The sequence below is a fragment of the Crotalus tigris genome, unplaced genomic scaffold (genome assembly GCF_016545835.1).
Source record: "Crotalus tigris isolate CLP2741 ecotype Arizona unplaced genomic scaffold, ASM1654583v1 scf7180000018040.1558517, whole genome shotgun sequence".
Classification (NCBI taxonomy): Eukaryota; Metazoa; Chordata; class Lepidosauria; order Squamata; family Viperidae; genus Crotalus; species Crotalus tigris.
Window position 1 is genome coordinate 734,859 of NW_024096790.1, and position 14,385 is coordinate 749,243.

At 36.1% G+C, this 14,385-nt stretch overlaps 1 protein-coding gene across 2 annotated transcripts in view; it reads right to left on the reverse strand.

Annotated features, from left to right (window-relative positions):
- CATSPERB (cation channel sperm associated auxiliary subunit beta) overlaps positions 1-14,385 on the reverse strand; it is a 72,847-nt gene that overhangs the window by 29,189 nt on the left and 29,273 nt on the right. For both annotated transcript variants that reach the window (XM_039346955.1, XM_039346954.1), the window contains 5 exons: positions 13,922-14,074; positions 11,383-11,535; positions 6,081-6,225; positions 3,823-3,974; positions 1,469-1,605 (listed from right to left, as the gene is read on the reverse strand). In XM_039346955.1, the coding sequence (XP_039202889.1) occupies positions 1,469-1,605; positions 3,823-3,974; positions 6,081-6,225; positions 11,383-11,535; positions 13,922-14,074 (740 nt within the window). The remainder of the gene's footprint in view (positions 1-1,468; positions 1,606-3,822; positions 3,975-6,080; positions 6,226-11,382; positions 11,536-13,921; positions 14,075-14,385) is intronic.

Sequence of the window (14,385 nt, forward strand, 5' to 3'; positions counted from 1 at the left end):
TTTGTCACAGAAATGAAAAAAAAAAAACTGTTGGTGTCTCACACTATTAACAAGAAAAGTGGGGGGAAAAACTCTAAAATCATAAATCCAAATGGCTAAAACCTAAAAGATTTAAGTTGACATCTTTATTAAGCCCCCTCCCCCAAATCAATACATTAAGGTGGTACATTAAGGTGACCAACTTTTTTACAATGAAAAGGAGGACACAAATAAATTGAAGAAAAAAATATTATAAATAAAAGAAACATTTTATTCATTGCAACAATAATACAGACAACTTGCATGTGCAAAGTTTGCCAGCTGGATGTTTTGGCGTGCTCAGCAGCAATTCCTATTGGCTTTTGAAAGCCAATAGCGGGAGTAGCACAGCTTATGCAAAAGTTGAAAAAACCCATCCCAAAAAAGGTGCTGGAATGCCGTTCTAAGCGTTCTATGAGAAAAAAAAGCTCTGCAGATTAGTCTTCAAATATCGAAAAGGAGGACATGTAGGAGGACACTTTTCGAGGGAGGACAGAACCTACAAAAGGAGGATTGTCCTCCCTAAAGGAGGACAGTTGGTCACCTTAAGTACATGCACATTTCTGTTAAACATTACCAAGACCCAACAGTAGTGGCAATGTAAAATGCTAAAATATAATCTTCAAAACTGGGTTCTGAATTAGATTTTTTAAATAATTTTTTAAGCCACAGATATTCGCACCTAGCATTAAGGGATGTAAAATCTATGGCTTTTGTTTTACATTTTGAGACTCAAAAGCCCCTGAGGATCATGCCTCTGAAATCTAATGACACTTGAGCATTTTAAGTGGCACAGTATTTCATTGTCTTCCTTTCAAAATAAGAGCTAACATAGAGAAGTCCCTCCCACCCTCAAGAATAGCTGAAAATATCAACCCTGCCCTTTCTGGACCTTCAGCAGCCTGTAAAAAAGTACTACTGTTGTGCTGACCCTTCAACTATGTATGGTACTCAAACCACAGTGGCTGGGTTCATATAACATGCTGAACCAAAATCAAATAAATCATATTATACCTTACCATAATGTACAAACCAGGCCTCTATACTCTAATCAAAAAGAAATGTTAAGGGGGTCATGTGTAGTCTCACTTCTGCATTACTGGAATAATTTAATTTCAGAAGCTGACAAATGTGATTTCATTTTTAAATTAATTAATTAAATAATAATAATAATAATAATAATAAAGTTGGACGGGACCTTGGATGTCATCTAGTCCAACCCCTTGCTCAGGCAGGAAACCCTATACCATTTTAGACAAATGGTGGTCCAATCTCTTCTTTGTGCCAGGTCTGTTAACACTTGCCAGATATATTACAGGTTCTTTTCCTTAAATCTGTATTTTAAGAATGAGTGCTATTTATTTTTAAATTAATAATACAAATAATTAAAAAAACCCAAATAATTTATTTTTAACAGATGGTTCTTAAAGTATATGCTGTTGGTATTTACTCATAGTCTATGCGTTTTCCACTTTGTAAGTTGGAGAATGTTGGTATAGTATTTGGTGGCCCGTGGTGAAAAAATAGCATTTGTTCTTCAGTAACATAATGTGGAGATAAAGGACCATCAAATCCTAAGTCAGTCTCCTGAAACAAAGTGAAGAAGTAATTATTTGGTTTCTTTTTAGATGTACAATTTTTAACTATTTTAGGGGAAAAATCTAAACTGCTCTTGGTCAACAATATGGCATAGTATACACACACAAAAATTGTACTGTATATTCATGTCTCTAGGCAGCATATTGACCACTCATTCTTATATTCAGTCCATATTCTATTCCTATTTATTCACAACCAATTGATCCTTGACTCTGTCTCTACTTGTTTTGCCATGCAGATACCATTTAACCAACACAGTAAAAGCTATTTTGTTGTATCCATTTGTTCAATAGATTTAATATTGGCACAATCTATATAGCTGATATCAGGGGCCTGACCATCTCATATAAACATGAACAGCTGTGACAAAATCACCTTGTTTTACATAGGGCTCTTGGTTATGGCTCATGAACCAGCCAAAGGTGATAGAAAGCATTCCTGTCATCATCAGTAGCTACAAAACAGAAAAATCCCAAATGTTCACCTAGTCCTTTAATCAATGGAAGAGAATCCTGCTCTGACACTAGTCATGTATTTTTACTTGCAGCAAAAGGGTTGCCCACCCACAGTATTAAAATGACTTAGATTTAGGAATGAGGAGCAAGATAACCAAGTTTTCTGATGCTTTCAAATTGCTCAAATCAATAAAATAAAAGATGAATTGCAAAAAGTTCAGTGATGGAAATGTTATGTAAGCAAATGTAAAGTGATGCATGCTCATCCATAAATCTCTGATTTCATATATGCAGTAATCCAGAGCTGATAGTAAAATCAAAAAATAAATATTAAATCCTTGGTTAACAGATCAAAATGTCAAGCTACTCTCCAACAGCAAAGCAAATTCCACACTTGGAATTATTAGAAAGGAAAATAAATAAAATAAAATAAATAAAACTGCTACTTCAATGATACTTATATAGAGTGTGATGGCTCTTGAGATACTGTAAATTTTTGTGGAGCCTGCATCTCAAAAAATATATTGATATCACAGCATGTATTGTATATGAGCATTTAGACAGGCATTCTAAAGATTTAATGGGAGCTAGTGTGGATTTATAACATATAAATCATATTAGACTTGGTTGTAAGTCAAGAACTACATGTACAGATGGAATCCTTGAAGGTTATGACCATTCTAGAGTCCTTCTAAAGCAGTGTTTCTCAACCTTGGCAACTTTACGAAGTGTGGACTTCAACTCCCAGAATTCTCCAGCTAGTATTGCTAGCTGGAGAATTTTGGGAGTTGAAGTCCACACATTGTAAAGTTGCCAAGGTTGAGAAACACTGTTCTAAAGTGACATTAATATTTCATATCCAGATGTACGAAGAATTCTAGGGGAATTTAGATCTTAAAATTTTACTATGTGTTACAGGTTGTTGTTAATTGCGAAGTTGTATCCGACCATCACAACCCATAGACAACGTTCCTCCAGGTCTTCCTGTCCTCTACCATCTTCTGGAGTCCATTTTAGTTCACGCCTACTGCTTCAGTGACTCCATCCAGTCACCTCATTCTCTATCGTCCCATTCTTCTATTGCCCTCAATCTTTCACAGCATTAGGCCCTTCTCCAGTAAGTCCTTCCTTCTCACTAAGTGGCCAAAGTATTTGAGTTTCAACTTCAGGATCTGGCCTTCTAATGAGCAGTCGGGGTTGATCTCTTCTAGGACTGGCCGGTTTGAATGCTTTGCAGTCCAAGGGACTCACAGGAGTCTTCTCCAGCACCATAGTTCAAAGGCCTCAATTTGTTGCTCAGCCTTTCTTATGGTCCAACTTCCACATCCATACATTGCAACTGGGAAAACCATGGCCTTGACTATACGCACTTTTGTTGGCAGGGTGTGTTACAGGACTCAACTATAAATCTAATAGTTACTGAAAATACTTAAAAATGGATATGATTCAATAAAAGTGAACAATTTCTAAAACTCTCACTAATTTCTAAGAAATCTCTAATTCTTTAAACAAGTTTTGTCATAACTTTGGCTTATCTGCTGTTCGTACAATAAATTAGTCAAATCATATTTTAAGTACATTTAGTATCTAGTTGGAAATAATTTCAGTGTATTTAGGCTATGTGTTTTCAAGGAATCACAGTTATAAGTAAATATGCACTTCATACAATCAAATTGAATAAGCTTTACATAACCCTAACATTTTATAAATCATCTTCAGTAGTATACCAAATAAATGATAAATGTCAAACCTGCATTAAAGAGTTCATATCCATCACAGAAACTGACAAACCATCTTCAGATGTGCTATTAAAACTTATATGACTCAAAATTCCCAGGTGATCAAAGTACATGTCGAAAACACCAAGTGGCATTGTTATAAGCCAGGTATATGCAACTATTCCTACACAGAAAAAAAATGTGTGTGTACCCCATCTTACTATCATAAACTTTATGACTTCACACAGAAGTATTTTCAGCAGATATTCAAAAAGAACATTTCTTCTAATCAAACCAAGTGTGCTCTATGTAATCAGGAAACAAGAAATTTGATTTAGAAAGAAGTGAATGTAAATGTTTTACTCCACAGATCCATGTCAGTTAAAGCAATAGTATCAACCATCCCATTGGCATATGCATTAAAAGAAACTACTGGGACATTATTTTACCAAGAGTATAACTTCACTGATAATTGCACAGAGATACAGAAGAAGAGAAGCCAGTTCTGAGGTTTTTGCAGGTGAAATAGTGTAGTTAAACTCCCCTTTTCTCCCTTGGGCCACCCACTGTTCATTGTCTATCAATCAATCACAGTCAATTTTTTTGGGAAATGATCTGAGGCCTTGGCACTTCTCCATCTTTCAGCCTTGGGCACCAGGTCATTGTCAGCAACAATCAGCTCTTGCATTCCACAGGTCCCTCCCTTGCATTCCAAATCTACCCCCCTCCCTGTTTTGTTGTCTGCTTGTGTGTGTGTGTGTGTGTTAGTAGTGAGTCAAGCATGACAAATAGTTTCTTTAAAAAATACATCAGTGGACAAATCTACATGTATAAAGTGCTTCCTGTGCAGAAATGGAGATTGGCAGTACTGATGGCTTCATTTTGGAGTGATTCTATGCATTTTATAAACTGCAGTTTTGACTGGTCCTATGTCTTTTGTCTTTGGATCCTGGTCCTTTGTCTTTGAGTAGAAACTGCATAAAATATTAGTGAATGAAAAATATTCAAGAGCCTATATAGAAGATTGCACTGAGTTTCTTCTATTCCAGCCAATAAGGACCCCCTTTTCAACTCTGATCCTAATGAAAATCAGTAATTCTGACTCTAATCCCCTCCTTTGAAAGTTGCTATAATATTTAGAGAAGGGGAAACAAAATAGCAGATACCAACATAATTTTTGTTTCTGTTGCCAGGTCTTTTTCCAATCCTGTAACTCATTTTTGGACAGCTGCCCAGGGATAGCAGCTGCATGGTCTTTGTTAACCCTGGCAATGACCAATCCAGTATGGGATTCTTTTTCTGTTGTCTCATCATGGTTAATGGGTTGTGGGTATTCTTAGTCTGGCTCCTCAGTTGATACCTATCTGGCTTGGGTGATCCTTGTGCTAAATTTTCTGGTGGATACCTCCAGCATAGCACTCAACCTTAATAGAATACACAAGCCCTTCCCCCATGACAAGGGGATATCCACATGGAGGGGATGTATTCAAATAGGAAGATTTTTATTGGCTAGATGCCCAGTTTGATGACAGCATCTATCCAACTTATACTGATTCTCAAAAGCTAAGCAGATTGAATAGGAGCTCATCTGACCATGCTGTACTAAAGTTATAAGCTAGATTGTAAGTAAAAAAAAAAAAAAGACTGGAGAAAATCATTGTCAAACTATTTCTATGGCGTTGACAAGAAAACTGCAAGATTGTCTTCATGAAATCACCAGAGATCAAGCTCAGCTTAAAGGAGCCTACTTACTTTACTCAACAATTAAAGTTTGAGAGAAAGAAAGAAAAATATTAATACAATAATTTATGTGTCTGGTACACAAAGAGATCAGGTGAGTGACTCCCAGAAATATCAGGCCTAATTCTGATTCTGATTCTCTAAGATGATGATATAAGTGCATAAATTTTCCTTAGAAATGTCACATCTTGTGTTTTATGATCTTTTGGCCCTATCTCACACATCATCACAGCTGCACTAATTTACGCTATTTTCTAGCTATCAAATAATATTTTATGTACACATCTGTTCAGCTGGTCTTGAGAGAACTTAAGCTCATTAAAAGCTTCTTATTTTTAAGACTACCAAGTGTTTCATCTTAACAGACTAATACAGTTATTTCTACTTACAATAAATACATTCTAACCTTTTTATTTGCTATTCTTGATATTTCAATATTTGATGTTTTATTGTTCTATATGCCAATGGGGAAAGGCAACAATTTGCATCAGGTCATATGTTGAAAGCTTCACAATTCAAGAGTAATTTTAATTTTAAAAGAATTTCTTACCTGCTTTAGTGTAATAAATATTTGCCTTGTCTGTAACAAATACAATTCCCTGAGTGTAAACACATGAATCTGCGCGTATAATAGTCTCATTAAGCAGTATAATCAAAGGTATAAATGTGTTGCCTCCATCAAAAGAACCCCACATCTAAAAAAAGACAAAATTGAATATACTTTAAGATCACAATGACTTAAACTTTTTAATTACTTTGTTGGAGCTCAGAAGGAAGGTGTGGTTGGAGGAACTCAGAAATTAGGACCTTTTAGTTAAACTAAGAAAGGAAAAAAATGTCCCAGAAGATGGCACTGTTTCCATACATAAAGAAATGGATAAGGTTGGGTCCAATTTAGTCACCAGGAGTTCACTTGACTTAAAAGCACTTTTAGATTTATTTTACCATATATTATCAAAAAGGATAAATATAAGATTACAAGTTCCTTCAAAAAGTTTTGTTTCACAATAAAGCTCTAAGATCATGAATGCAGACAAACAAGTTCAAAGTAGAATTATTGAATGTAATTTAGAATGTGATCTAAAGATAAATGTATGGTCCTCTTGCCTGCGGACAATAACCAAGCAAATATATTTAACAAGATAATAAAGACACAAACAAAACAATACCACAGAGAAAGAAAAACAAGAGACCAGCACGGTTGTACAAAGAGTCTCTGACAAGCTGAGAGATAAAAAGGACAAATAAAAAAAATGGAAAGAGGGGCCTATAACTAGAGCAGAAAACCAGCAAATAGCCTGAATTCATAAAGAAGGAATCAGGAAGGCTAACAGTCAGAATGAACTAAGACTTGGAACAAATGCCCCCCCCCCAAAAAAAAACAATATGTAAGGGTAAGAAGAAAGTCAAGAAAATGGTCGGTCCACTAATAGAAGAAGATGGTAAGAAGGTGACAGTCAGGAGGGAGAAAGAGAGCTTCCTTAATTCCTTCTTTGCATTCTTTTTGTCTTTATACGAAAGGAAAATCTAGCCCAACCTATCAAAAACAGCACTGTGTGAAAGACAGAACTAGAATGCAGGTCGAAATAGGCAAGCAATTAATAAGAGAGCACCTATTTGCTTTGGATGAGTTCAAATATCTGGGACCAGGTGGTTTACATCCCTGGTTAGTGAAGGACCTAGCAGATGTGATCTTGGAACCACTGAATGAAATCTTCCAGAGATCCTGGAGCCAGAAGTCTGGAAAATGCTGATGTGGTTTCAATCATCAAAAAGGGTAAAAAAATTGGATCCAGGAAACTACAGACCATTTAGCTTGACATCAATACTTAAGAAAATACTGGAAAAAGATAATCAAGCAGTGGATTTGTGAGCCTCTAGAACAGTGGTTCTCAACCTGTGGGTCGGGACCCCATTTGGGGTCGAACGACCATTTCACGGGGGTCGCCAAACAACGCAGTCCGCCATTTTTTTCCCTTTTCCTTAGCTGTGCTACTCCCTTTTATTCTATTGGCTTTTGAAAGCCAATAGAATAGACTCTCTTGAATAGAGTCTAATTCTATTGGCCTTCAAAAGCCAATAGGAATTGTCCAGGCTATCTCTGTCCTGCTGAGCCCGCCAAAAGTCCCATTCTGCAAACGGTGCTGCACCAGTTGAGTAGTCCTCGACTTACGACCGGTTGAGTAGTCCTCAACTTACGACTGGTTGGGGGTTGCGGCATTAAAAAGGTTGAGAACCACTGCTCTAGAAAGGAAGAAGGTGATTATTGGAACCCAGCATGGATTTCATGCCAGACAAAGCTTATTGCCTTCTTTGATAAAGTGACTAAATTAGTGGATCAGAGAAATGCTGTGTATTTCAGTAAAGCATTTGAGAAAATAGACCACAGCCTACTTCTTGGTAAGACAATGTGGAATAGACAGTACCATCACCAGATGGATTTGCAGTTGGCTGACTAAACCACTCAAGAGTGTGATTCTCAATAGAGCTACATTTATGTGGAGGGAAGCATGCAGTCGGGTGCCTCAAGATTCTGTCTTGGGCCTGGTGTTCTTCCATGTCTTCATAAATGATCTACATGAGGGGAGTGAAGGGGAATTCATCAGATTTGTATACAACACCAAGCTGGGAGTGGTGGTGGTACAATTGCAAACACTTTGGAAGACAGACTCAGAAGAATCTTGAAAGACCTGAGTATTGGGCTCTATCTAACAAGGTGCAGGTCAGTGGTGAGAAAAGTAAGGTCCTGCACTTAGGTAGGAAAACCCAAATGCATAGGTATAGAGTAGGAGGTACCTGGCTCCACAGTTGTAACTGTGAGCAGGATCTAGGTATCCTGGTGGATCACTACTTAAGCATGAATCAGCAGCATGCTACAGCTGCCAAAAAGCCAATGCAATCCTAGTCTGCATCAACAGAGGGATAGTATCAAAATCATGGGAAGTGATAGTACCACCCTATATAGGTAGTCTTCGACTTACAACAGTTCAATTAGTGACCGTTTGAAGTTACAACAGTCTTATGACTTATGACCATTTTCCAAACTTATGACCATTGAAGCATCTCCGTGGTCATGTGATCAAAATTCAGATGCTTGGCAACTGACTCATATTTATGAGAGTTGCATTGCCTTGGGATCATTGATAACCTTCCAACAAGAAAAGTCAATGGGTAAACTAGATTTACTTAACCAATTTACTAACTTAACAATTGCAATGATTCACTTAACAACAACAACAATAATAATAATAATAATAATAAAGTTGGAAGGGACCTTGGAGGTCTTCTAGTCCAACCCCCTGCTCAGGCAGGAAACCCTATACCATTTCAGACAAATGGGTGTCCAATCTCTTTTTAAAAACTTCCAGTGTTGGAGCATTCACAGCTTCTGGAGGCAAGTTGTTCCACTGATTAATTGTTCTAATTGTCAAGAAATTTCTCCTTAATTCTAGGTTGTTTCTCTCTTTGATTAATTTCCATCCATTGCTTCTCATCTTGCCTTCAGGTGCTTTGGAGAATAGCTTGACTCCCTCTTCTCCCTCCTCCTGAGATATTGGAACATGCTGTCATGTCACCCCTCCTCCTTCTCTTCATTAAACTAGACATATCCAATCCCAGCAACCATTCTTCATGTATTTGAGCCTCTAGTCCAGTGGTAGGATTCAGCCAGTTTGCACCACTTTGGCACAACTGGTAGCTAATTTTTTGTTGGCCAGTCCCAGAATGGACTTCTGGAAGTGGCATCCACACAGAGAACTGGTTGTTCACATATTTGAATCCCACCATTGCTCTAGTCCCCTAATCAACTTTGTTGCTCTTCTCTGTACTCTTTCTAGAGTCTCAACATCTTTTTTACATTGTGGCAGCCAAAACTGGATGCAGTATTCCAAGTGTGGCCTTACCAAGGCATTGTAAAGTGGTATGAACACTTCATGTAATCTTGATTCTATCCCTCTGTTAATGCAGCCTAGCACTGTGTTAGCTTTTCTGGTAGCTGCAGCACACTGCTGGCTCTTATCTAAGTGATTGTCCACTAGGACTCCGAGATCCCTCTCACAGTTACTACTATTGAGCAAGGTACCACCAATACTGTACTGTGCATTTGGTTTTTCTTACCTAAATGTGACAAGTAAGGTTGTAAAATGGGGCAAAACTCACTTAACAAATGTTTCACTTGGCAACAGAAATTTTGGGTTCAATTATGGTTGTAAGTCAAGGACTACCTGTACTGCATTAGTGAGGTCACATTTGGAATACTGCATCCAGTTTTGGTAACCATGATACAAAAAAGATGCTGAGGTCCTAGGAAGAGTGCAGAAAAGTGTAACAAGGATAATAAGGAATTTGGAGGCTAAAATCCTATGGCTAAAGGAACTACATATGTTTAGCTTAGCTAAGATAAGATTGAGCGGAGACATGATAGCAATCTTCGAACACTTGAAGAATTGTCACAGAGAAGAGACTATCTCCATAGCATCTGAGAGCAGAACAAGGAGCAACTGGGTTAAATCTTATCAGAGGGAGTTTCAACTTGTAGATGCTCCATCATTGAAGGTTTTTAAGAAAAGTTTGGACAGCCATTTGTCCCTGGGCCCTTTTAGCCCTATGATTTTATGTTTCTACAAACTATTCAAATTGCTGTCATATGGCAATTCCAACTAAACGACCTGATTTTGAGAAGTTTCCAGAACTGTAGCCAAATTTTGTACCAATGCTGGGACCTGATTGTTTTTCTTTCTTTTGACAACGCCTCATTTCATAATTGTTATTTGGATTATTTTTTAATGTTATTGCTTTAGAAAAAAATTAAGACTTTTTGGGTTTTGGGTTTTCTAAAATATTCAACAAAAGGATGAGTAGAGTGTTGATTTAAGGAAGTTTTGAAATATGTTAATGAAGGCTCAATCAGCCAGGCCAAAGTTAGACAACTTTGGCCTGGATGATAGAGTCTTCATTGACATTTTGGAAAGAAACCCCTGAAGTTGATTTAGCAAGAGCTGATACATTCCAATGACTCTCTGACTTTGCCTAACTAATTTTGTTCTGACTGATGAAGTTGCTTGGATGAGCAATGAAACATTTCAAATTAACAAAGTTTGGTCCAGTTGCCATGATTCAACCTTTAGACACAAAGTTTTGAAATGTACTAAGGACTCAGATGGATTCAGATTAATTATTTTGAAGTCAATTGAATTCTTTCCCCAGGAAACTATCTATGATTACATTTGGGATAATTAATAAGATGGCTTTGAAGGTTGCCAACTAAATGATATCTGATGGAAACAAATAGTAGATCTGATGAGAATTACTATTGGATTCAGAAAATTATTTAAGAAAGACATACATAAAATATATTACAATCATTTTAACATAACAGTTCAATCCACAGTATTCACACTATCAAATCTCCACTAAAAATAACTAAATCAGACATCTGCATCAAATTGAATCATAAGAATACCAACAGTATTTCTTCATTGGTTTTGAAGAAACATGTATTCTACACTAATAGTTCTACACATAGTTGAAAAGTATCCCACTACACGATCTTGAAAATAAATTTTGCAACTTCTTTTAAAATTTCTTTTAAATTTTTATTTGTGTCAGCTATAGAAGAATAACTGAGTTTATAAATGTCCCAAGGTTTCAGATGGTACCAGGATGTAATCACTCTTTGTTTTCTGTTACATAACTCTTCACATATACTTACAGCCCCCTCCCCCCAAAAGCAACAGTTCAAAGAATAGCCGAAGATAGTTTGAAGGACTTAATCCATAACAAAATAAAATACTACAAATAATATCATTATGGAATTCTAATTTTTAGTTTCATATCTCTTCCATTTTACACACCTGGTTTCCATACACATACAAAAAATGACTTCCTGGATGAAACAAAAATCCAGTTGGCACAAACGAATCACTTGGAAATGTGAAAGTAGGAAATTTGGTTTTTTTATTCAATGCACCATCTGTTAACTTGTGTACAGATACAAGTTTTTTGTCCTAGGAAGAAAAGAAAAAAAAATACCAATCTTTTTACCTTAGCAAGGGCACAGAATAAACTAACTACATGTAACTTAGCAAGTAAATTTGCCAGTGGAACAGCATTCATCTGAGCTTATGAGGCCATTATAAGAAACTAGCATTTTTCTTAGTACCCAGAAAGCTAGAAGAATTGGGGTGAGGGTTGCATAGAGAGAGAGAGACAAAGAGAGTAAGAGAATAAGCAAAATTGAGTGGAAACCTTTCTTCCAGCTCAGCTGTGGTATGGAGACCAAATTGCAATATACATACTTTCCTGTCTTTTGATGAGGAAAACATCCTTCCACCTCTATAAATGTAAGAATTCATCAGAATCATTTCTTCTAATTCTAGCAGGAATTCAATGAATCAATGAATGTGAAAACATAGTATACCCTAATGGCAGACAATTACACTATTTATTATTTTTTTAAATTCCTTTGCCTCATAGGTTCCTAAGGATCTGTGTTACAGTAGTTAGCTGCTCAAGACTGACATTGACCTGGAAAAATTTGTTTGGTGTTCTTGTGAAAAAACATGCCAATATCCAAAAGACGGCTTGTGGGTCTCTTTCAAATCTTCCTCAAATACTACAGAAACTGCTCTACCTACATAACAGAATTCAATTTCCTAAAGAATGGTCCTATTATCCAGGAATTTTGAGAGAAAAGGAGCAGGAAAGGACAACTGCCTGTTATTTTTAATTTTCTCTTTGTAGAGTGGGGAAATTCATTCTACAGAAGAATCTGGATATAAAACTGTTCTATTGTAAGGGACAACACAATAATTTTTCTTTGCTGATAAGACACATAAGGCACTTTTTTGATCCATATGAAAATATTTTTAACAGGTGCTTATTTTTAAAGATGTTATTCCCAGGAGACTTATTATAAAAACTGTAAAGGCACAAGTTTATAATGAGAAAATATCAAAGAATGATAATAAAACTGGACAGTTATTTGTTCTTCAGGAAGTGATAAAGGGTAAAATCCTGGTAGTCTTTATAGTGGATGTGAGCATGCCCAGGTTAGCCATACATCTAAAGATGTAATGATCCCCATACAGGGGAATAGATATTATTCAGGATTGAATAGCTGTGTTCTTAGTAGTTTCTGAGTTTTTGCTTCTCTGTAGGAATAAAAGCAAGTTCAGAGAACACCAAGAACTCAACCCTCTGCTGATTATTATTTAAGACTAATTAAAGATCGTAGCAACTTTGAAACCTATAAACTCGTAAGATGCTCCAGACCATGAAAACTACCTTGGTGTAACAGGCTACAATACCAGTTTGAAGGGCTCAGTGAAATGAAATAACTTTGGTTCAGGTTCCTTGAGAAAACCTTGTTGATTAATTGGCTCCTGCTATTTATACATTTTTATAAATGTATTTATATATTTACTTATTTATTTATTTACAGTCAATGTCCAGCAAATTAGCCTTAGCACTATAACAACATATCAAAGCAAGCTCAAATAATAAAAGCAACAAAACCACCATAAAGAACAGCCAATTAACATTTACACACATATAACAAAGAGATTGAAATAAAACAAAACAAAAATAGATGTTAGATAAAATAAAAGGACTTCCTCTTGACATTGTTCCAATATTAGGATAGCTTAAACCTTGTTATGGCAATAGGTGCCAATAAGAACTTGGGAATTCTGCATGTAGTAGCAGGCTTCTGGTCTGAGAGTGTAAAACAAACCACTTAGGCCTCATTAAAGGCTTGAGGTCTACCAGGAGGCAGTTTAAATATTCTAGCATATCGCTTCTCGTAGAACAGACTGTGAACAAATACATATTTTAAAATCTCCTTGTGGGTGAAATGCTTCAAGAGAAGCCAGTGTTCAACTACTCTCTTTACCATGCTAAGAGCAGTGGTGACTGTTTCTTTTTGTCTTTCCTTCCAAATAAAAAAAAATCCGAAAATCTTATTGAAACATTTATTTAAAAAATCATAATACCGATAGTTTGAAAGAAAAGCTTCAGCATGTATACCAGTAACATAAGGATGAAAATGGCAAAAAGCATAAAGATATCCAACTTATTTTTCAAAAATATATTTAAAGAGAAATAAATTTAAGTCACTGAACCATCAAATATAAGCACTGAGGTAAGAAGCAAATTGAGGCAGTTTTATAAGCACCCAAGGACAAAGGAAAAGTAAAGTCCCGGGTTGCTTCAAATCTGTTATTCCATTGTTGTTCTCTATACATTGCATAATTGGAATATCTTCATCAAATAATTGGGTTATTAAACACAGTTTTTAAAAATACAGAAGAGAAGAGAAGAGAAGGTCTCAATAGTAACAAAGTATACATAAATGGATTGATAATTGAAAAAGTACCATTTTTAATACTATACCTTTTGAGATAATAGAGCTATACCAGTATTCTGCTCATAATCAACCACAAAAGAAATTACCCGTCTAGAAATATGCTTTTCGGCTAGTGGTTTATGTGGTAAGCAACTGTGCCATTTTGTAAATGAATCGTTACTATAGAAGCAGGTGGATTCCTGTAAAAGCATGAGAAAGGTAAACATAAAGAGCAAGATATTAAACTGTTTATATATCTAGAAATATATTATATTCTTGACTTAAATGTGCTGCCAAAGAATCTGTTCATCATATTAAAACAAATCAAAAGGAAAGGGATGAAAGCCAAGAGTTCAAGCTTCCAATCAGAATGCGCTTCTGAAATGCACTGGGATCCTGTATTAATTTTGTATTAAAATTATTCCTCTCTCTGTTCATCCTGCAACTGCAGGTACAAAAACTAGCAAGGCTGATGGGATTTCCAGTTGGAAATTACCTGTATATATAAAGC